The 24,017-nt window shown below is 45.6% G+C and overlaps 1 protein-coding gene across 4 annotated transcripts in view; it reads left to right on the top strand.

Annotated features, from left to right (window-relative positions):
- Nucleotides 1–24,017, top strand: part of NHLRC3 (NHL repeat containing 3) — a 48,838-nt gene that overhangs the window by 12,898 nt on the left and 11,923 nt on the right. For all 4 annotated transcript variants that reach the window (XR_003856914.1, XM_029602753.1, XM_029602755.1 and 1 more), the window contains 3 exons: nt 9,988–10,138; nt 12,758–12,958; nt 23,572–23,663. Coding sequence is in view for 3 of the 4 variants with exons in the window: in XM_029602753.1 (XP_029458613.1) it covers nt 9,988–10,138; nt 12,758–12,958; nt 23,572–23,663 (444 nt within the window). In the remaining variant the exon portion in view is untranslated. The remainder of the gene's footprint in view (nt 1–9,987; nt 10,139–12,757; nt 12,959–23,571; nt 23,664–24,017) is intronic.

Below are 24,017 nucleotides of genomic sequence, written 5' to 3' on the forward strand. Positions count from 1 at the left end.
GTACCTTGATGGAGTTGAGGGACAATCCCTTCTGTAGGCTGTTCTGTAGGAATTCCAAGATCGCAGGAATTTTGACTGAGCATGGAATGATGTCGTGGTCCTCGCACCAAGCTTCGAATACTCTCCAAATCCTTGTGTATGTTAGAGATGTGGAGAACTTGCGTGCTCTGAGTAGAGTGTCAATTACAGCTCCAGAGTATCCGCTCTTCCTCAGGTGAGTCCTCTCAATGGTCAGACCATAAGAGAGAATCAAGCTGGATCCTTGTGGAGGATTGGCCCTTGTTGGAGCAAGTCTGTGTGGAGGTAGCGGCAGGGGGATCCCTGTCAGTAGTCTTCGTATGTCTGCTTACCACGGTCTTCTTGGCCAGTCCAGGGCCACAAGAAGTACTGGTCCCTTGTGGTGTTCTATCTTATGAATGATTGCGCCCAATAGGGACCACGGCGGAAGGTGTATAACACAGTCTCCTGTGGCCAGGTCTGTACCAGGGTATCGATTCCCTGGGACTGAGGTTCCCGCCTGCGGCTGAAGAAACTGGGCACTTGGGCATTGGCCCAGTTTGCCAGAAGGTCCATTGGTATTCCCCAATGGTTCACTATCAGTTGGAACGCTGCGGACGACAGCTTCCATTCTCCTGGGTCTAGACTTTCTCTGCTGAGATAATCCGCCGTGATGTTGTCTTTCCCGGCGATGTGGATGGCCGAGATCTCCTGGAGATGTGCTTCCGCCCACGACATTAGGAGGTCTATTTCCAGAGACACCTGTTGACTTCTGGTTCCTCCCTGATGGTTGATGTAGGCCACTGTTGTGGTGTTGTCCGACATTACTCTGACCGCTTTGTCTTGGAGTCTGTGACCGAACCATAGGCAGGCTAGTCTGACTGCCCGAGCTTCTAGGTGATTGATGTTCCATCCCGACTCTTCTGTGTTCCACTGCCCTTGGGGGGGGGTTAGCTCTTCGCAGTGTGCTCCCCATCCTCGTAGGCTGGCATCCGTGGTGAGTAGGATCCAGGTCGGTGAGGATAGTCTTGTTCCCTGGCTTAGGTGGCCGTCTTGTAGCCACCATCGTAGCTGGGTCTGAACTCTGCCCGGGAGCTGTAGACATACGGTGTAGTTCTGGGACAGTGGATTCCAGCGCGATAGAAGTGAGCGCTGTAGGGGGTCTCATGTGAGCTCGTGCCCATGGCACTACTTCCAGTGTGGATGCCATGAGACCGAGGGCTTGTAGGTAATCCCATGCTGTGAGACGAGGTCCGCTCAGCAGGGTTTGTAATTGGTTCATCAGTTTTGATCTCCTTGTCGGTGTCAGGATGACCTTGTCTTGTTTGGTGTCGAATCTGACTCCTAAGTATTCTGGAGACTGGGAGGGTTGCAGACAGCTCTCGTTTGTGTTGACCACCCATCCGAGGTTCTCCAGTAGAGTTTTGACTCTGTTGGTTGCCCGGTGACTTTCCTCTGGGATTTCGCCCTGATCAGCCAATCGTCTAGGTAAGGGTGCACGAGGATTCCTTTCTTCCTCAGTGTTGCCGCCACCACCACTATGATCTTGGTGATCGTCCGGGGTGCTGTGGCTAACCCAAAGGGTAGTGCCCGGAACTGGTAGTGATGGTCCAGGATTTTGAAGCGTAGAAAGCGCTGATGTTCTTGATGGATTAGAATGTGTAGGTAGGCTTCCGACAGATCCAGGGATGTGAGAAACTCTCCCGGTTGTATCGCCCTTATTACAGAGCGTAGGGTTTCCATGCGGAAGCGGGGGATCATCAGGTGACGGTTGACAGACTTGAGGTCCAGGATGGGTCTGAACGTTCCCTCTTTCTTGGGGATGATAAAATTAATGGAATAATGCCCAGTTTTTATTTGTTGTGGAGGTACTGGGGTTATGGCCTCTGGGGCTAGTAATCAAGTCAGTGTAGCTTCCACTGCCACCCTCTTGGAGGGGTCATGGCAGGGGGATTCCACGAACCTGTGGGGAGGGGTTCAGAGGAAATCCAGGTAAGTACCCCTGTCGAATGATGGTTAGGACCCACTTGTCCAAAGTGATCGCTACCCATCTTTGGTAGAATAGGGCAAGTCTGCCCCCTATGGCTTCTTCCTTTGGACGGGTCGGCTGATTCTCATTGTGGGGTACGGTTGGGGCCTGGTCCCGAGCTGGTTCCCCTTTTTGTTGTGCTTGTTCCGAAAGGACTGGTTCCTGCCTGTAGGACGAGGCTCTTGATAAGTGTTTCTGTATGGGTTGAGGCTCTGTGAACCTCTGCCCCTGGAAGATCGGGGGAAGGGTTGCTGGTTTCTCTTATTCCTGTCCTCCGATAACTGTGGCAGTGGGGACTCGCCCCATTTGTTTGCTAGTTTCTCTAGTTAGCTTCCGAACAGGAGGGATCCCTTGAAGGGCATCCTTGTGAATCTCATTTTGGAAGACGCGTCGGTCAATCAGCTTCGGAGCCAGAGTTGCCTCCTGGCTGCCACAGCTGATGACACTCCTCTAGCTGCGGTGCGCACCAGATCGGAAGCAGCGTCTGCGAGAGATGATACCGCTGGTTCCATGGCTTCCCCAGGAGTGTTGCTCCTGATCTGTGATAGGCAGGCACGTGTCACCATGGTGCAGCAGGCTGCTATCTGTAGAGACATAGCGGCGATGTCAAATGACTGTTTGAGGATGGATTCCAGATGTCTGTCTTAAGCATCTTTGAGTGCTGCACCTCCCTCCACTGGGTTGGTAGTGCGCTTCAAGATCACGCAGACCATGGCATCCACTTTTGGGCATGTCAGAAGGTCTTTGGCCGCCGGGTCCAGAGGGTACATGGCTGCCAGAGTTCGTCCCCCTTTGAATGTAGACTCTGGTGCAACCCATTCCAGGTCAATTAGCTGTTGGACGGCTTGTAAAAGAGGGAAATGGCGGGAGGTCTGATGGGAGTCCCTCTAACAGGGGGTTCATCTTACTTTCTCCCGAGGTACCTGTGCCCGGGATAGCAAGTTCCTTCAGGCTATGGGTGACCAGGTCTGGAAGCTCATCCTTAGTGAAGAAGCGCCTCATGGTCCGGTGAGGATCTGTCCCCGGAGGGAGTTCCCCCCCCCCCCTCCTCCAGGGGCTCTGCTTCCTCCTCCCAAGTTGTCCATGTCCCCGTAAATGGGGATTCTGGGCGGTGGATTCACATCTCTGGGCCTAGAGGGGCCCGGGGCGTAAAGGTCCTCTGGTGGAGGCTGTGGCCGTGTTATCAGGGGCTCCATCTGCATGTGAACGAACATGTGCAGGCCTTTGAAGAATTCCACCCAGGAGATAGACGCTGGGTCCAAGCTAGGAGGCGCTGCGTCCCTGGGGGGTCCCGTTTTTGAGGGGGGAGTCCCGCTGGGGTTCACTAGGTCCGGGGTACTTGTTGAGGAGCTAGAACCCAGTCCTGACTGGGGCTGGCCCTGGGCTGCATCCCCCAGGGCCTCCTCGAACTGGATACACAGGGCGTTGACCTCTTCATGTTGTGCAGCTCTGATGTGGCATGCCGGGCAGAGGCCCTGAGCTTTGAGCTCCTTTTCTGGTGATGCCATAGATATAGGCATGTAAAATGCATTCCGGTGTGTCGAAGATGTGCGCGTAGATTAGGTGTGCGTACAAATCGCAGCTATGCACCCAGCACAGTAAGCGCCTGTTGCGCGCGTAACTTGTGTGCACGGTACTTGAGCGTGCGATTTTGTGCGCCCGGCTCACCCTTTGTGCGCATGGACCGAGATGGCGGACAGGGCGGCAAACAGGGCCAAAATGGCGATGGCGACCACCCTGACAATATGGCGACCACCTTGGAGGGTCTCCATGTGGGAGGACCCTTGGATCTAAGCGGGGCCTAGCCCTGCTAGGGCGGATCAACCCAGTGGCACTGGTCCAAGCCGGCGACCTGTGCGACTCTTCGAGCTTCGGAGACCGGAGTCTTTAAAGAAGATTTCTACCTTACCTTGTCTCGGCGCTTCCCAGTCTCATTCCGGGTGGTCTCCGGCTGCGGGGGGGAGAGAGGAAAATACCTTCACCGCTGCGCTCAAGGTTGCACCCGCTGCCTCTCAGCCGCACCCGAAATCGGGGGCTAGGTCCCCGCCGAGGGTCGGCCGCTGGACCGAGGCTCGCCTCCGCGGGATCGCAGAAATCACCTCGGGAATTCTCATCTGGGGGAGGGACCCGAGGGTGTCACCGCATGTTGATGGCCCTATTAGGTATTCCCGCGCGATACAGTAAGTAAAATGTGCAGCCAATCCGCACATTTTACTTTAAGAAATTAGCGCCTACCCAAAGGTAGGCGTTAATTTCTGCCGGCGCCGGGGAAATGCACAGAAAAGCAGTAAAAACTGCTTTTCTGTGCACCCTCCGACTTAAATATCATAACGATATTAAGTTGGAGGCCCCAAAAGTTTATTAAAAAAAAAAAAATTTTAAATGGGCCTGCGGCTTGCGGGTTGAAAACCGGACGCTCAATTTTGCCGGCGTCCGGTTTCCGAACTCGTGGCTGTCAGCGGGCTCGAGAACAGACGTCGGCAAAATTGAGCGTCGGCTGTCAAACCCGCTGACAGCCACCACTCCTGTCCGGAAAGAGGTGCTAGGGGCGCACTAGTGTCCCTAACGCCTCTTTTTGCCGCGGACCCTAATTTACATAAATTAAATTACTGAATCGCGTGTACAGGAAAGTGGCCTGTGCGCACTCCGGGAGAGTGGGCGCTGGCCCGCTCTACCGCAATTTTACTGTATCGGTCCGTAAGTAAGTATTACAAAATCAAAGTGCAAGTCCACCTTCACCACATGTTTCAACCAGACCTTTTTTATTTTTTAACACTTATTTTATATCTTTGGTTTAAAAAAAATTAAAAAAAAACTTTTTTTAGAGAAATTCTTCTTCCTTAATTTGAGGAATTTAATCTACATATTATGTCACACTTTTCTCTTCATCCATGCAGCCTTCCCCTGACCCCATAATCTGAGGATTGTGAGCTGACCTGAGAGAGAGAACATAAGAAATTGCCATGCTGGGTCAGACCAAGGGGTCCATCAAGCCCAGCATCCTGTTTCCAACAGAGGCCAAACCAGGCCAAAAGAACCTGGTAATTACCCAAACACTAAGAAGATCCCATGCTACTGATGCAATTAATAGCAGTGGCTATTCCCTAAGTAAACTTGATTTAATAGCAGTTAATGGACTTCTCCAAGAATGAATCCAAACCTCTTTTGAACCCAGCTACACTAATTGCACTAACCACATCCTCTGCCAACAAATTCCAGAGCTTTATTGTGCGTTAAGTGAAAAATAATTTTCTCTGATTAGTCTTAAATGTGCTACTTGCTAACTTCATGGAATGCCCCCTAGTCCTTCTATTATTTGAAAGTGTAAATAACTGATTCACATCTACTCGTTCAAGACCTCTCATGATCTTAAAGACTTCTATCATATCTCCCTTCAGCCGTCTCTTCTCCAAGCTGAACAGTCCTAATCTCTTCAGCCTTTCCTCATAGGGGAGTTGTTCAATCCCCTTTATCATTTTGGTTGCCCTTCTGTGTACCTTCTCCATCGCAACTATATCTTTTTTGAGATGCGGCGACCAGAATTGTACACTGTATTCCAGGTACGGTCTCACCATGGAGCAATACAGAGGCATTATACATTTTCTGTTTTATTAACCATTCCCTTCCTAATAATTCCTAACATTCTGTTTGCTTTTTTGACTGCTGCAGCACACTGAGCGGATGATTTTAAAATATTATCCACTATGATGCCTAGATCTTTTTCCTGGGTGGCAGCTCCTAATATGGAACCTAACATCGTGTAACTACAGCAAGGATTATTTTTCTCTATATTCAACACCTTGCACTTTTCCACATTAAATTTAATCTGCCATTTGGATGCCCAATCTTCAAGTCTTGCAAGATCCTCCTGTAATGTATCACAATCCGCTTGTGATTTAACTACTCTGAATAATTGTATATCGTCTGCAAATTTGATAACCTCACTCGTCGTTTTACTTTCCAGATCATTTATAAATATATTGAAAAGCACCGGTCCAAGTACAGATCCCTGAGGCACTCCACTGTTTACCCTTTTCCACTGAGAAAATTGACCATTTAATCCTACTCTCTGTTTCCTGTCTTTTAGCCAGTTTGTAATCCACGAAAGGACATCGCCTCCTATCCCATGACTTTTTAGTCTTTTTAGTTTTCTTAGAAGCCTCTCATGAGAGACTTTCTCAAACGCTTTCTGAAAATCCAAATACACTACATCTACCGGTTCACCTTTATCCACATGCTTATTAACCCCTTCAAAAAATTGAAGCAGATTTGTTAGGCAAGACTTCCCTTGGGTAAATCCATGTTGACTGTGTTCTATTAAACCATGTCTTTCTATATGCTCTAAGATTTTGATCTTTAAAATAGTTTCCACTATTTTTCCCGGCACTGAAGTCAGACTCACTGGTCTATAGTTACCCGGTTTGCCCCTGGAGCCTTTTTTTAAATATTGGGGTTACATTGGTCACCCTCCAGGCTTCAGGTACAATGGATGATTTTAATGGTAGGTTACAAATTTTAACTAATAGATCAGAAATTTCATTTTTTAGTTCCTTCAGTACCCTAGGATGCATACTATCTGATCCAGGCGATTTGCTACTCTTTTTAGTTTGTCAATCTGACCTGCTACATCTTCCAGGTTCACAGTGATTTGGTTCAGTTCATCTGACTCCTCACCCCTGAAAACCATCTCTGGAATTGGTATCTCCCCAGCATCTTCATTAATAAACACTGAAGCAAAGAATGTATTTAGTCTTTCTGCAGTGGCCTTATCTTCCCTAAGAGCCCCTTTAACCCCTCTGTCAACTAATGGTCCAGCTGACTCCCTCACAGGTTTCTTGCTTCGGATAAATTTTAAAAGGTTTTTATTATGAGTTTTTACCTCTATGTCCAACTTCATTTCAAATTCTCTCTTTGCCTGTCTTATCAATGTTTTATACTTAACTTGACAATGCTCATGTTTTATCCTATTTTCTTCAGATGGATCCTTCCAATTTTTGAAGGATGTTTTTTTGGCTAAAATAGCCTCTTTCACCTCACCTTTTAACCATGACTGTAATCGTTTTGCCTTCCTTCCACCTTTCTTAATGTGTGGAATACATATGGACTGTGCCTCTAGGATTGTATTTTTAAACAATGCCCATGCCTATTGAACACTTTTAGCCTTTGCAGCTGCACCTTTCAGTTTTTTTTTTCTAACTATTTTCCTCATTTTATCAAAGTTTCCCTTTTCAAAGTTTAGTGTTAGAGCTGTAGATTTACCTATTGTCCCCCTTCCAGTTATTAGTTTAAATTTAATCATGTTATGATCACTGTTGCCAAGTGGCCCCACCACCGTTATCTCTCTCGCCAAATCCTGCGTTCCACTAAGAATTAAATCTAAAATAGCTCCCTCTCTTGTTGGTTCCTGAACCGATTGCTCCATGAAGCAGTCATTTATTACATCCAGGAGCTTTGTCTCTAGCAAGTCCTGATGTTATATTTACCCAGTTAATATTGGGGTAATTGAAATCTCCCATTATTATTGCACTGCCAAATTGCTTAGCTTCCCTGATTTCTCTTAGCATTTCATCATCTGTCTGACCATTTTGTCCAGGTGGAAGGTAGTATACTCGTATCACTATACTCTTACCCAACACACATGGGATTTCTACCCATATAGATTCTACTGAGTATTTAGTCTCTTGTATGATCTTTATCCTGTTGGACTCTATACCCTCTTGGACATAAAGTGCCACACCCCCCCTTACTTTGCTAGATGTGTTCCTTTCTTGACCGACTTCAGTGTTCCTGTTGGTTGAACAACATAAATGTTTGCCTGTTGATAATATTCAAGTATAATCAGTTTGTCCACAGTTTGGCTTTTCCAGAAAATACTGGCGGGCTGATGTCTGGGCGGAACTATATGGCCCTGGTGTCAGCTTTTGCTCCATCTCCATATGCTGGCAGAGGTGCATAACCCACTCGTTGGGCATGACCTACCCGTCACTAAAGGAAAGGAAATCATCAGGTAAGTAGTAACTTTTCCTTTTTCAAGGTAAATTAGAGAAATATCTTTCCAGCTATCTTTCACCATATGAAACTCTACAAGCATATGAATTTAAGTCATCATTCAATCCCCAATTTAACCTGAATATTTTCCATAATTTTTTTATTTTTTGTTGCAAATTTTTGACCTACTTCACCACCAAAGAGAGCGAAAGAGAAGTTGCTTTCACTTAATTTTTATACTGACTTAGGCCAAACTAAAACCACAAAATCAGTTGGCCTAAATGGAGTTTAACAGAGTGCATGGAAGGAAGGACATAAGCAATTTTATTTTTTGTAAATCTGGATGGGGCAATTGATGAATAATTTAAAATAAATAAATAAATTGTTCATGTAAAAAAGTGGCATTACATTCAGCGATCTCAAATAATGTGTACTGCAACAGTCTGAAACATGTTTGACTTCTTTAAATATAAAAAATACTGTGGCTTGCAGTGAGTAAATTTGTGACTTAAGCTTAACAAAGGCAATTTTAATCATTTACCAGGGTATATAGGGATTTAATTGAGTAAATTGGCCTGTCAGAAAATTCTCTCCTTTATCCCGTTAAAAGTACATGTGGGCTTCCTTAGTGCGTGTGCTTTTAGCTGTATCAAAAAGGCGTTCCTGTGGGCGTGTTAAAATTGAAGGGGAAGAAAGATGCATGCATTCAATCCCCCCCCCCACCCCCCCAATGCACGCGAGCACACGTTTTTGCATACAAACTTGGAAGTTGCTAATTTTTCGAAAGGAGGTCATGCAAGTGCCCACATACATTGTAAAGGGCACAAGCTCTTGAAAATTGCCCCCAAAACCTGCACTCAGTTTCAGTCCTAGATTGTGGTGTCCCCAATATAGAAACTTTTGTGTGGGGAGTCAGTCTGTCTGTCTGTCTGTCTTCAGGCTCATTGTTGCACTTATCTCCTGCACCGTCTTGATTGCCCCACATACTCTCCACCTTGACTAATTTGAAGATTTCTCATCTGATCCCTCTGTCCCTTCGGATGGACCAGAAGATGTTGCACCTCATTGGGTTGCTTTGCAAGTGCCCTGCGGGACCTTCCTCTGGTATTTTTTTGAGGACAGAGTAAACTTCTCTAGCTGCAATGTGACCTTGGCTACAAGCTGTCCAACTGTTTCGAGGTCATCATAGGAACAGTACTCTGATCAGTGGATCCTAGCGGTGGCAGACGGGGCATCAGGGAAAGATAAATTATCTGTCACTCTCCTAGACTTGGGCAGCAAATGTGGGTGCTGACCTTTGAGTCCACAAGAGACTGCAATAGTGGGGAGGAGAGTGTGGCCTCGCTACCACTAACTCGACATTCTTATGATTGGCCGCAGACCATCCCACCGGCTTTAAAGTCTCTCTCCCCCATCCCAACCCAAAATCCCAGCACCCACCCTTTCTGTCTCCTACAAGCCCTGGCAGGATTTCCTTTCTACTGAAACTCAGATTTCAGCAGGGATGGCCAAGTGGAAAGTTGGCCTGGAAAGAATTATGGGAGAAGCTCCCAGGTAAATTTTGTGGATTTCTCCATCCCCTCACTTTTTTGAATTTCCCTTGTAAGTTGTCTGCCTTTTATCTTTTGGTCTGATTGAATTTATAAATCAAGCAGAGGAATAACAGCAACTTTAACTACACAAGGAGCTTGGAAGAAGGAGGAGGTGATGCCTCTAACTCTCTATTTAAAACTTCATAATGGCTGAAACACAAATATATAATTGAAACATGTCTGAACCCTGGTACCTTTCACCAGTCACCTTCACTTTGAGTCTCTGCTTCACTGTTTCAAACTTCATTTAAAGCTCACATCAGAACCATAAAATAAGCCATTGTGTCATATGAAGTCAGTATTTAATCAGGTTTTGCTTTTAAGTAAGGAAATATTTGCATTTAATCTCACAGTCAAATAGGTATTTTTGTATCATTTCAGAGAGGGGAAAATGTATCTAAGGTCTTAGTATTCATGGAAGATGGAAGTTTCCTGACAAGTTGGGAAACTACAACAATTGAAATGCCTCATGGTATATTTGCTGTCTACACTGGCTCAGAGCCATCTGTTTGGATTACAGATGTTGGTAATGGTAAGTTAGAGTGGAAATGACTTTTTGTGATAGATCTGGCTAGCTTCCTCCAGAACATGGTTTTAATCTCGGCAGCTGCCGTTTTATAGAAACATAGGAATATGACTGCAGAAAAAGACCATATGACCTATCTAGTCTGCTCATTCGCCCAACTAATTTAGCTTTATGAGTCTTATCACACCTTTAGAGATCCCCTGATAGAATGGGAAGGGACAAGCTGATGAACCAGCTACCTTCATTTACGCTAGGATTTTCCTTTCCTATTAGAGCCCCTACTTCTCTGAACAGCCCAATCATCGCTGTAGTATTCCTCCAACCACCAGACATGGTTCCAAGAAATGCAGGCCCACTTCAACCTCTATAGTATTTTTCTTTGGGTCTGCATAAGTATCTACAGTTCCACGATGTTGCTACCCTGATAATGGCCCTTATGCTGGCCTGAAAGGTCAGCTAATATAGTGAGAGATCTATATTCAGAAGCAATTAGCCAAATTACAAGTTATCCAGCTAAATGAGTATTTGGGTACTTATCCAACTAAATTCTAGCCGGATATCTTTTTTTTATTTGGCTAAAAATTGGCTGGATAAGTCAGGGGTGTTGCAGGGGGCATAACTGGGAGTTGCTGAGTTAGACAGAGGTTATCTTGTAGACCTGAACTAAAGCTAGCCTAATAAACTTTAGGCTAGCTAGATATATCAAACAGTGAAGCTGTGTGACTGAATAATTACAGTAAGCTAAGTTAGCCAGATAAGTTTGTTCAGCTTATAGTGACTGAATATGGACCTCTGGGATTCTAATAAAATAAATATTTTTTCTGGATTTCTGGTACTACAAATCTAGTTGGCACCAAAAATGTGGGGAGGACAATTTCCAAAGGTTTTTACCTGGTAAATACATGTTTAGCTGCATAACATTGCCTTTTTTAAATTTCAGTGGTTTCACCTGTGAGGAAAAGGGACTGGGGTCAGTTGGGAAAAGGAATATGCATGCCATGCTTTCATTTTGAAATCACTGTGTATACTTCCCGCCTGCTGGAATGCAGGTACAAAGTCCATAGGCCCTGTTTGTGTCTGCAGTACATGGGTGCTGGCAGATTTTTTCAACAGAAAACTCTGTGAGGACATTCCCCTTTTGTCAATGAACTTACAAGACCTGCAAGCTGCACAGGGAGACTTGGTCACCCCCATAATGAGCAAAGGATCATGACTGAAGGAAAATCTTTTCAGACCCATATCAAATTTCCCCCTTAGAGACAGTAGATATGATTGACTTCATAAGGTTTTTAGAGTCAACTTGGAGTCAGCATCTCTGTCTTTGGCATTTTTAGCTTACGCAGATTTAAAGTGTTCACTTCTGGTTTGCTGGATGGCATCTTCTGTCTTTGTACTCAAAATAAAGACCCAAAGATGTCGCAAGTATGAGAAACACAAATATATATAAGACTTGCTAAATGGAATATCTCTATTTAAAGAATTAGTCAACCTTCATATGATACCAAAAGAAATGGCTTATCGTGCTGATAAGCCCTTATGGTTCAAGGGCTTTGTAAATCATTAGGTGACTGAATATTGTGCGATTTAGTCCAGGAAAAATAATCCTTGAATGAGGTACTTCTAGCACTTATCTTTAAATCCACTTTCAGTGATGGTTTTCGCCATCCGACATGGTGGTCGACGATGCAAAAAGATCTGTGTCTGTCAGCAGACGTTTTCGTCCCGGACACCACGACTTGCAAGTATGTGTCGCTCCCAAGTTATAGTAGCCACATTATTTTAGTTGTTTAACACAACATTTAAAGGATTTCTCTATATTTTTCATATTGTGCAGACTTTACATCCACTGACCACCACATTTAACACTGTGTCCTTGAAGGGGCTACATGCCCCAAAACCTCGCGATGTCGGACGGCGAAAACCATCACTGAAAGTGGATTTAAAGAGAAGTGCTAGAAGTACCTCATTCAAGGATTATTTTTCCTGGACTAAATCGCACAATATTCAGTCGCCTAATGATTTACAAAGCCCTTGAACCATAAGGGCTTATCAGCACGATAACCAATTTCTTTTGGTATCGTATGAAGGTTGACTAATTCTTTAATAGAGATATTCCATTTAGCAAATCTTCTGTCTTTGTGCATGTAATGGCAAAACATGCATGAAAAATGCATTATGCCAATAAATGGGAGCATGAGTTTGGAGGGTGCTATGCTGTAGTTATAGATTAACATCTGGAGCCTTTTATCGGATTGGCAGTGTATAAATTTAAATTATAAGTAAAATAGATACTTTTATAGAGCAAAATTGTAAAAACAGAGTAAAAAAATGTATATATTTTGGAGGAGGAAAAATTGTACCATATAAAGGCATTGACATCCCAATCAGCTCATGGAAACCCTATCATGTGAATTGTCTATTAAAATGCGTTTATTTTCCTGGCCAAGCAGCTTAAATGGAATATATGATTTCAACTTGACCATTGCTGTCATGAAATGTCTTTCTTTTTTTTGTGGGTAACATTATAGAATTGTTTTACATTTTAGGAAGGCTTTTATTTTGATGTACTGTACATTTCTTTGGCATTTTTGCTGTGAAGCCTCCTTTGCATTTTTGTCTATATAGGAAAGTATGGACACACAATTAAGCAGTATTCTCCTTCTGGCGATCTCCTTCAAGTTCTGGGAACTCCTGGCAGAGCCGGCTCAAATCTTAATCCACTCCAGTTTGATCAGCCAGCGGAGATATTTGTAGATGTAACTGGGGAATTCTACATCGTTGATGGAGATGGTGGACTGAATAACAGGCTTCTCAAATTGTCACAAGGTAGGCAGCCAAATCATTTGGACAGGTCTTGACATACAGAATCCTGATAGGCATCCCCTGGGAGAAGTATACAAGAACTGTCCTATACCTGAACGGTTAAAGTAATTAATTTCCTAGCGTGTAACAGATGGTCTCAGGACCAATGGGTATAGTGTACTCCTGATAGCAGTTGGAGATGGATCAGATTTCAATCTGACGTCAGCCCTAGTACATATACCCCTGCAAGAAGTGCAGCTCTCCAGTATTTTCCGTCTCCATAGCAGTTAGGGACTCTATGCCTGCTCGCACAGCATTAGAGTAATTTTACCAAAGAAAACCAAATTAAGAAGAAATCTTACCTCTACAGATGAGCCCGCTCTCCTGCGGTGACTCCCATTGGGTCCCTCCCCCAGTTGAGAATTCCCGAGGTGATTTCTGTGATCCCTCACAGGTAAGCCTCGGACCGGCGGCTGACCCTCAGTGGGGGACCTAGCCCCTGACACTGGGTGAGGCTGAGAGGCAGTGTGTGCAACCTCGAGCGTGGCGGTGAAGGTATTTTCCCTCTCCCCCCGCAGCCGGAGACCGCCCGGAACGAGACCGGGAAGCACCAAGACAAGGTAAGGTAGAAATCTATTTAAAAGTCTCCTGTCTCCGAAGCTCAAGGTCACCAGCCAGGACCAGTGCCACCGGGATGATCTGCTCTAGCAGGGCTAGACCCCGGTCAGATCCGTGGGTCCTCCCATGTGGAGACCCTCCGAGGTGGTTGCCATATTGTCCGCATGGTCGCCGTCACCATTTTGCTCTGTTCGCCGCCGTTCCAATCCGTGCGCACAAATACCTTGTGTGCACAACGTCGCGCACCCAAGTACTGTGAGCACAAGCAAAGCGCATAGCCACGCGCTTACTGTGCTGCGCGCACCAATCCTACGCGCACAACTTCAATGCACCAGAGCGCACAACTGTATTTTATGCGCACAAGCCATGGCACCACCGGAAAAGAAACTCAAGGCTCAGGGCCTTTGCCCAGCATGCCACATTAGAGCTGCACAGCATGAGGAGGCCACGGCCCTGTGTATACAGTGCGAAGAGGCCCTAGGGGATCCAACTCATGGCCCTCCCCAGCCGGTACCAGGTTCCGGCCTCTCGCACAGTAAGCCGGACCTAGCATTGCACAGCGGGACCCCCCTCAAACGGGGCTCCCCAGGGATACGGTGCCCCTTAGTCTAGACCCAGCTTCTATCTCCTGGGTGGAATTCTTCAAAGGTCTGCATATCTTCGTCCACATGCAACTGGGGCCTCCTGTAATACAGCCACAAGCTCCACCAGAGGACCTCAACATTCCGGGACCCTCTATGCCCAGGGAAGCGATCCCACCGCCCAGAAGCCCCACCTTCGGGGACACAGACAACTCTGAGGATTCAGAACCCCTGGAGTAAGGGGAACTCCCTTCGGGGACAGAGCCCCACCGAACCATGAGACGCTTCTTCACCAAGGACGAGCTTCCAGACCTGGTCACACACAGCTTAAAAGAGCTTGCTATCCCGGGCACAAGTGCCTCAGAGGAACCTAAGACTAACCCTCTACTAGAGGAACTCAGACCTCCCGTCATTTCCCACTATTACAAGCCGTCCAGCAACTAATTGACCTGGAATGGGATGCCCGGGAAACTACATTCAAAGGGGGCGGGCTCTGGCAGTCATGTACCCTCTGGACCTAGCCGCCAAAGATCTCCTGGCATGTCCGAAAGTGGATGCCATGGTCTTCGTGGTCTCGAAGTGCACTACTATCCCAGTGGAGGGAGGAGCAGCACTCAAGGATACTCAAGACAGACGTCTGGAATCTATCCTCAAATAGTCCTTTGACGTCTCTGCTATGTCTTTACAGATCGCAGCCTGCTGTGCCGTGGTGACACGTACCTGCTTATCACAGACCAGGAACAACACTCCTGGGGAGGCCCTGGAACCAGCAGTATCATTCCTCGCAGACGCCGCTTCTGATCTGGTGCACACTGCAGCTAGAGGAGTGTCATCCTCCGTGGCAGCCAGAACACAACTCTGGCTCCGAAACTGGTCGGCCGATGCATCCTCCAAAATGAGACTCACAAGGATGCTTTTCAAGGGAACACTCCTGTTCAGAAGCGAACTAGAGAAACTAGCCAACAAATGGGGCGAGTCCCCACTACCTCGGCTACCGGAGGACAGGAATAAGAGAAACCAGCGATCTTTCCCCCAAACCTCAAGGGGCAGAGGATCACAGCGCTTCAACCCATATAGAAGCACATATCAAACGGCCCACCCTGCAGGCCGAAGCCAGTCCTTTCGGAACAAGCACAACAAAAGGGGAGCCAGCTCGGGCCCAGGCCCTAGCCACACCCCACAATGAAAATCAGCCAACCCGTCCAAAGGAAGAAGCCATAGGGGCAGACTTGCCCTATTCTACCAAAGATGGGTCGAGAACTTCGGACAAGTGGGTCCTAGCCATCATTCGAGAGGAATATTGCCTGGATTTCCAACACCTCTCTCTGGACAAGTTTTGTGGAATCCCCCTGCCACGACCTTTCCAAGAGGATGGCAGTGGAAGCTACACTGACCAGATTGCTAGCCTTAGAGGCTATAACACCGGTGCCTCCACAACAAATAAATACTGGACATTATTCCATCTATTTTATCGTCCCCAAGAAAGAAGGAACGTTCAGACCCCATCCTGTACCTCAAGGCGGTTAACCATCACTTGAAGATTCCTCGCTTCCGCATGGAAACCCTATGCTAGGTAATAAGGGCGATACAACCGGGAGAGTTCCTTACATCCCTGGATCTATCGGAAGCCTACCTACACATTCCGATCCATCAAGAGTTTTCTATGCTTCTCTATCCTGGACCATCACTACCAGTTCCGGGCACTACCATTCGGGTTAGCCACTACACCCCGGACGTTCACCAAGATCATAGTGGTGGTGGCAGCAACACTGAGGAAGGAAGGCATCCGCGTGCACCCTTATCTAGGCGATTGGGGATTTCGCCCTGGCACCAACAACCAACAGAGTCAAAACTCTACTGGAGAGCCTCAGGTGGGTAATCAACACAAACAAGAGCTGCCTGCAGCCCTCCCAATCTCTAGAATACTTGGGAGTCTGTTTCGACACCAAACAAGACAAGGTCATCCTGAAACTGATGACCCAGTTACGAACCCTGTTGAGCAAACTTCGCCCCACAGTATGGGACTACCTACAAGTCCTCAGCCTCATGACATCCACGCTGGAAGTAGTGCCATGGGCACAAGCTCACATGAGACCCCACTACAATGCTCACGATGGAATCCACTGTCCCAGAACTACACCCGTATGTCTTCAGCTCCCGGACAGAGTTCGGGCCCAACTACGATGGTGGCTACAAGAAGGCCATCTGAGCCAGGGAACAAGACTATCCTCACCAACCTGGATCCTGCTCACCACGGATGCCAGCCTACAAGGATGGGAAGCACACTGCCAGGAGCTAACCGCCCAGGGGCAATGGAACAAAGAAGAGTCTGGATGGAACATCAGTCTCCTAGAAGCCCGGGTAGTCAGACTAGCCTGCCTACGGTTCGGTCACAGACTCCGAGACAAAGCGGTCAGAGTAATGTCGGACAACGCCACAACAGTGGCCTACATCAACCATCAGGGAGGAACCAGAAGCCAACAGGTGTCTCTGGAAATAGACCCCCTAATATCATGGGCGGAAGCGAATCTTCAAGAGATCTCGGCCGTCCACATCGCCGGGAAAGACAACGTCGCGGCGGATTACCTCAGCAGAGAAAGACTAGACCCAGGAGAATGGAGGCTGTCGACCACAGCATTCCAATTGATAGTAAACCGTTGGGGAACACCAGCCATGGACCTCCTGGCAAACCAGTCCAACACCCAAGTACCCAGTTTCTTCAGCCGCAGGCAGGAACCCCAGTCCCAGGGAATAGATACGCTGGTACAGACCTGGCCACAGGAGACTCTTATACGCCTTCCCACCGTGGCCCCTATTGGGCGCAATCATCCACAAGATAGAACACCACAGGGGGCCAGTACTTCTAGTAGCCCCGGACTGGCCAAGGAGACCGTCGTACGCAGACATGCGAAGACTGCCGACAGGGAGCCCCCTCCCGCTACCTCCACACAGACTGCTCCAACAGGGACTGATCCTCCATGAGGATCCAGCTCTATTCTCTTCTCTCTTACGGTCTGGCCATTGAGAAGACTCGCCTGAGGAAGAGCGGATACTCGGGGGCAGTAATTGACACCCTACTCCGAGCATGCAAGTTCTCCACATCCCTAACATGCATAAGGATTTGGAGAGTATTCGAATCCTGGTGCGAGGACCACGACATCATACCATGCTCAGTCAAAATTCCTGTGATTTTGGAATTCCTGCAGAACCGCCTACAGAAGGGATTGTCTCTCAACTCCATCGAGGTACAGGTGGCCGCATTGTCATGCTACGGAACCAAGAGCGAGAGCGGCAGCATAGCCTCTCACCCGGATGTCTCTTTCTGAAAGGAGTCGGGCAGATCCGACCACCCCTAAAGTGGCCAGTGCCTCTTTGGAACCTCAACCTGGTCCTAGATTTCCTAGCAGGAACCTCCTTCAGACCTCTCCACGGCCTGTCTCTCCGACTATTAACATTGAAGATAGCCTTCCTGCTTGCAGTCTGTTCGGCCCGTCGTATATCTGAGCTACAAGCACTGTCCTGCCGGGAGCCGTTCTCAGACTCACCCCGGGAACTATCCAGTTACGCACAGTTCCGTCGTTCCTCCCCAAAGTGGTGTCTCACTTCCATCTCAACCAAACCATCTCGCTACCATTGCCAGATGAACATAAGAATTCGGAAAAGGCTCGAAGCCTACACCATCTCAACATCTGCAGACTCCTAATCCGATTCCTGGAAAGGTCGGAATCCATTCGAAAGACGGACCATCTATTCGTCCTTCACGGCGGGAAGAAGCAAGGGGAAGCGGCCTTGCGAGCAACCATAGCCAGCTGGATCAAAGAAGTCATCAAGGGGGGCCTATGTAGAAGCAGACAAGCCACCACCTTTACAAGTCAAGGCCCATTCTACTATAGCCCAGGCAGTGTCCTGGGCGGAAACCAAGATGCTGTCACCCGCCGAGATCTGCAGCGCGGCGACATGGTCCTTCATCCACACCTCCAAGTTTTACCGCCTGGATGTTCAGGCTCGGGAGGACACAGCATTTGCAAGGGCAGTACTAAGTGGGTCACGGGCAGCGTCCCACCCGGTTCGGAAGTAGCTTTTATACATCCCATTGGTCCTGAGTCCATCTGCTACACCCTAGGAAATGGAGAAATTACTTACCTGATAATTTTGTTTTCCTTAGTGTAGACAGATGGACTCAGCATCTCACCCACAGCTGCCATTACTCATGGAATTCTCGGGTGATTCACGGGTAAGCCATGCTTTCCTTCAGCTAGGGTACCCATCCTACCAGGTGTCAACATTTCTCAGTTGAAGGCACTGGCGGTCTCCAGCTATAACCAATTTAACCGGTTCAAATTTATTAAGTTAGCCAAGTTATAAAGTTAATCAAGTTATTCAAATTATTCAGTCATACATATATCCACAATGCTTTTCAAGGAGAATACTGAAGAGCTGCACTTCCTGCAGGGGTATATGTACTAGGGCTGACGTCAGATTGAAATCTGATCCGTCTCCAACTGCTATCAGGAGTACACTATACCCATTGGTCCTGAGTCCATCTGTCTACACTAAGGAAAACGAAATTATCAGGTAAGTAATTTCTCCATTACAAATGCAATATTTCACAGATTCATAATATTTTCTGGTTTAATTATGAATGTTTTATTGTAAACCACCCAGCACAGTTTTCTGTCATGGGCGGAATACATTTTTTAAAAATAAATACCTAATGACTGGCTCATTTAGCACATTTATGTACAATAATTTTGCACTTTTTACCAAAATCATTCTTTATTTTAGCCTCTGATTTCTTCTCCCTGCTTGAAATAGCAGGCTGCAAAGGGAGCTTAGAGTATGTTTCTTGACTTCCCAGAGCTGCTCTTCTATTGGATTCTGTGTGCAGTTGTAGCATCAATATGAATCTGAGATGCACATGGAAACTTTTGTTTGATATTTTACATATATAATTTTTAAAAACGTACTTTTGTAGGAGCTACTTTCATGCACCATGCTACACATGTTCAACACCTCTGTTCATTCTAGGGAAGCAGTTTTAATTAGCAGACTGCTTTTTTTTAATAGTTTGAGGGCTGTACCTTATAAATATTTGAACTTGAAGAATGTTCATGTCATAAATATTTACACAACACAAATGAGGTAATTTTCAAAGTAATATGCATTAAAAATTAGCATATGTGCACGTAAATCTATACTTGTGTAATGGTTAACTTATAAAAGATGCACATACGTGTGCATAAAATAGTCCAGGGGCATTTTGGGGTGGAGTCAACTATTAAATGTGTAAGTGTCTATTTTAAAAGACACACGGACATATGGCAACTTTGTAATTTTACACCTGCTAATTGTCTTGTATAATTGCTATATTTGTTTTTTCCCTGTACATACCTGGATCAGTCCAGACCGTGGGTTGAGCCTCCTGTCCAGCAGGTGGAGACAGACCAAAACTGTGAGGGTATCCTATTTCAGGACAGAGCCTACCCTGCACCCCTTCAGTATTCGTCTGTCTCCAGCAGGTGCAGGCAGCTGAACCTACGGTTCCCCTTCTTCTTCTTCCCTTAGTTTCCCTGAGGGGATTTTCTTTTCTTTTGGTCTGGATCAAGCAAGTATTAAATTCTTGTTTTTAAAAAAAAAAAAAAAAAGGACTTTGAAAGTTTTTCTCCCTTTTTTTTCCTCAGAGACAGTTTGGTCTCTTTGCTCTGCTGGGAACCTAGGGGGGGCTTGCCCATCCTAGGCCCCTTTTTCCAGGTGACCATCTGGGGTGATACTGGTGGTCTAGTCCCTCCCCCATTATCTAGCTGTCCACTGTAAAACAGGACCCTCTCAGGGAGTGGTTTTTCCCTGGCTTAGCTGAGCAGTTTAAAAAAAAAAAAAAAAAGGGTACAAGCAGGGCTGTATTTGTTACTTTTTAAGAACTGTGGACAGCTCCGGCAGAGTTCAGTCGCTACCTCCGCTGACCGACTTCAACCCTAGTTTTTTTTACTTTTTTAGCGTTTTTTTTTTCCTCCAGCGCCTGTAAAGCATGTGGAGAGTCTGCCACACGTTTTTCCCACGGAGGCCTCTGTTCAGGGTGCCTACCGCATGGGGAGGGTCCCTCATCGGTCCCCTCGCCCACAGCGACCCGGGGGCGAGTTTCCTGCTGCGTGGCCAGGCCGTTCCCGGCCCAGAAAATCGCGGGAACGGCGGCCAACTTGGAAGCAGGCTCAAATGCAGAATTGGATGTGCAGCAGGAAGGTGAGCCCAATCTAGTTTCTCCTCCGGATTTGAGCCCCCTCATGCCCCAGAGGCGGTGCCTGACCTTTCCGCGGCTGAAGGTTTCTTCATAGATTTTCTGGATGATTAGTGGTTTTAAACGCTTGGTTGGCATTCATATTTTTTGACTCTATGCCGTGACATACCCATGAGAGTATTTACAGAACAAGACCTAGTCTGTACATAAGACAGAGTCTGAAGACAGGTTGAATATGTATGGTTAGCTATACATGTTACAAGCCCTGTCATAGTAGATTGCCCCTGAGGCAGCTCTAGGTTATAGAGTGAAACTCGGCCAGAGTCGGGCTTATTTAATAAAGGGCATTTATATACACCGATCTCCATTTCTTCTCTGCTATACAGCGCATTGGATCGGCTTCCGATTTGTTTTTTGGGTCCAATAAATTTTCGGTTACATGATTCAAATAATATACGCTGTATGGATCGTGGATTGGAAATTCCATTTATATGACTAATAGAATATCCATACATGAGATATACTATACTCTCTTAATTTAATACTTAGGTATGAGAAAAAAATAATAAAGGAAGGATATCTGCTATTTGGTGACTTTTAACTGTGTGTAGGAGTTCTTTTTCTTGTCCGTTAGGGTGAGTTTTGGAGTTTGGAAGCTGGGCTTAACTACAACTAGTTTTTTTTGGGGGTGTTTTTTTTTTTTTTTTGTTTTTTTTTTTTAATAATGGTAGGAGGCCAGAGACTCTACATTTATCCCATGAACCACCAGAGTTTTGCCATGTGGGGTATTAAGTATCTTACAGAGACTTATGGTCCCTTTTAAGATGATGGCCCCATATAACTATATTGTGTCTGCCTCGTGTTACTCATCAGAAATAACACACACACAGATACCGAAAATGTGTTTTTATATATATATTCTGATAAAGACAGTGGTTATAAAAAAAAAAAAAAAAAAAATGCAATATATGCAAAAACAATATTCACATAAGTATAATTGTGATTATATGGGGCAGCTTAGAACCACCCAGAGAAAGTGATTAAAGTAGTCAGGTGAGCTCTGGTCCCCCTGCCCAGTCCCCCCTCGGTAAGGTATGGCAGCTCTGGTGTTCCCGCTGAGAGTAAAGCTTAGTCTCTCTCCCAGGTCTGAGAACAACAGTTCTGGGGTTCAGATTAGTTTTGGCTTCTCTTCCATATGTTCCAAAGTTGTATCGCTGTTCATTTTATTTTTTGCTTTCTAAACTGTATCTGGCTCATGCAAGTGCAGTTTTATTTTCTTTGTTCTCTGTATCTCAGCCACCAAGAAGGAAAATATAGCATTTAAGCAGTTACATACACATCTTTGCATCAGTTCTACCAAGGCAGAATATGGTTCCAGATTGTCTAGGCAGAGCAGCATCTTGTGCTTAACGCTAATATTTCTTCACGGTGTTCCTTTAGGCTATATCATTGCTTATTAAGACAAAGTAGTTCTTATGTTTCGCTTGACAGTGTTCCACTGTCCCAACGCATACACCAAAATATCTTTACATCCACTGTCCCTTCAACCTAACACTCTCCGAGATGAAGGACCACTATTATGTGTTGCCACAGCCAGGAATGTGAATAAAGTTCTGCAGTATTTATTAAACCACAGTACTTGGGTACCACGGTTTAGTAAATCCTGCAAAGTTTTTATCTGCAGTAAAGTGGTACTTCTCGCACTGTTTTACCATGGCCCCCTTCTATGGAATGTGGGTTCCTGTTTGTACTAGTGATGAGAGGAGGTGTCTAGAAATATTGTGGATGTACCAAGCAAGAGCTTTAAAATAAAATGAAAACAAATCGGAGGAAAAAATTCATAAATGATTTCTCTCTACCCCAGAATACATTCTGTTTTAGTTGCATCTGTAAAGTGGCATTGCTGTTTAAGTTAATACAGTAACTTCACTATTATCAGTGAACACAAAAGAGTAGTTTTCTAGTTTACTAAGCAATACTTCTATTTGCGATTAAAAGTTGCATTATTATGGGATAGTTTATTAAACTCTTTGTCTTTTGCTTCATGTCTGGGATCCCAAAACACTGGCCTGCTCTCCATCCCCCTCACAAAACTAGCTCACCTCACCACAATCAGAGAACGAGCCATCTCAGTTGCAGGCCCCTCACTATGGAACAAATGCCTGCCCAACTAAGACTGAAACCCTCTACCCAATCATTCAAAAAAAAAACCAACTCCTGAAAACCTGGTTGTTCCTAAAAGCCAACCCAGCTCAACCTAATCCACCCTACCCCCTCCCCTTCCCCACTTCAGTTCTTCCCCCTTCCCCTCATTCTCCTTCCCCTATGCATCTCCTGCATCTCTTCCTTCCACCTCTCCTTCCCCCAGTTTGCAAATTACACCCCTCCCTCCTTTCCTCCCCCCTACCGTTCTCTCAATATTTCTACCATGCTTTGTAAAGCATAATGTATTTATATTCTTGTAAAAACCTGTTATCACGTTATAATGTTCATGCTATAATGTTATGTTATAATGTTTATGTTCCAATGCTACTATCTGTTAATAATAATAAGACTCCTGAGCCTTTAAGTTACAATGTTTTCAAGCTTACAATGTATCAACCCTAAGACACCTTAGTCTTACTAGTTTCCATGAGTTCAAATGTAAACTGATGTGATATTGCCCAATGAATGTCGGTATATAAAAGCGAATAAATATCACTTTGGGATTCACACCATATTACAGTGGATTGTTTTCTGCATCACAAGAAGTGCTACTGATAATTTTGATACTTTTCAGCTGTCCTTCATGGTTGTGGTCACTGGCAGGATAGTACAAGGAAGCTCACATTATGGCAACTGAACTGTCCTCTTCTCTGTAAATAACATGACTTCAGTTTCCATTCTGCTGAGTTTTTATCCTTTATAAGCACAAATGTAGTAGAATCACAGATAATTATTGCAGTTTGCATGCTCAGTGAGAATGTGGCACTCACCACTGTTTTCTCACAAAAAGTAAAATAAATAATAATTTTAGCTTTCTGTGGTTGTTCCATTAATTAGCATTATTGGCTTGTATGTATGTGAAATAAAAGCCAGTCTGGAAGACTGCTGCCTTCCCAGTCCCACTCCTCCAGAGGACCTTCAGAGAAGTTACTATTTAAAGAATGGTATTCTATCTGAAGTCAGAGTTCTTTGCTATCCCTAATTCTGTTTTCCAACATTAGATTTCGAGATATTGTGGTTCCATGGAGAAAATGGTACAGAACCTGCCCATTTCTACATTCCACACAGCGTGGCACTGGATTCCGTTAATAGGGTAAAAGTCCAAACCACTGTTTATATTTATTTTAGACCGTTTTATACCTTGCATGATTTGCTTTGTAAGAATGTGCAAAGTATCAATCAGTGCATCTATATAATACCCTTTTTTTACAAAGCACTTTTACGAACAGGATTGAATAATTGATAAGCAGATATAGCTGATACTTGATTTGCCTCTGTAGGAGGAAAACCTGAGTTAGTCACACACTGGTCTGAAACTGGGAGCAACAGGGGCAGAGACAGATGTCTTAGGCTGAAAGTACATCTCAGCCTATCATTATGAAAATATATGCAAGGCTAGATTGGCAGATATGTGGGTAAAGAAGGAAAAATTATCTTGAAAAGAGGA

This window comes from Rhinatrema bivittatum, chromosome 5, assembly GCF_901001135.1.
Source record: "Rhinatrema bivittatum chromosome 5, aRhiBiv1.1, whole genome shotgun sequence".
NCBI classification, from domain to species: Eukaryota; Metazoa; Chordata; class Amphibia; order Gymnophiona; family Rhinatrematidae; genus Rhinatrema; species Rhinatrema bivittatum.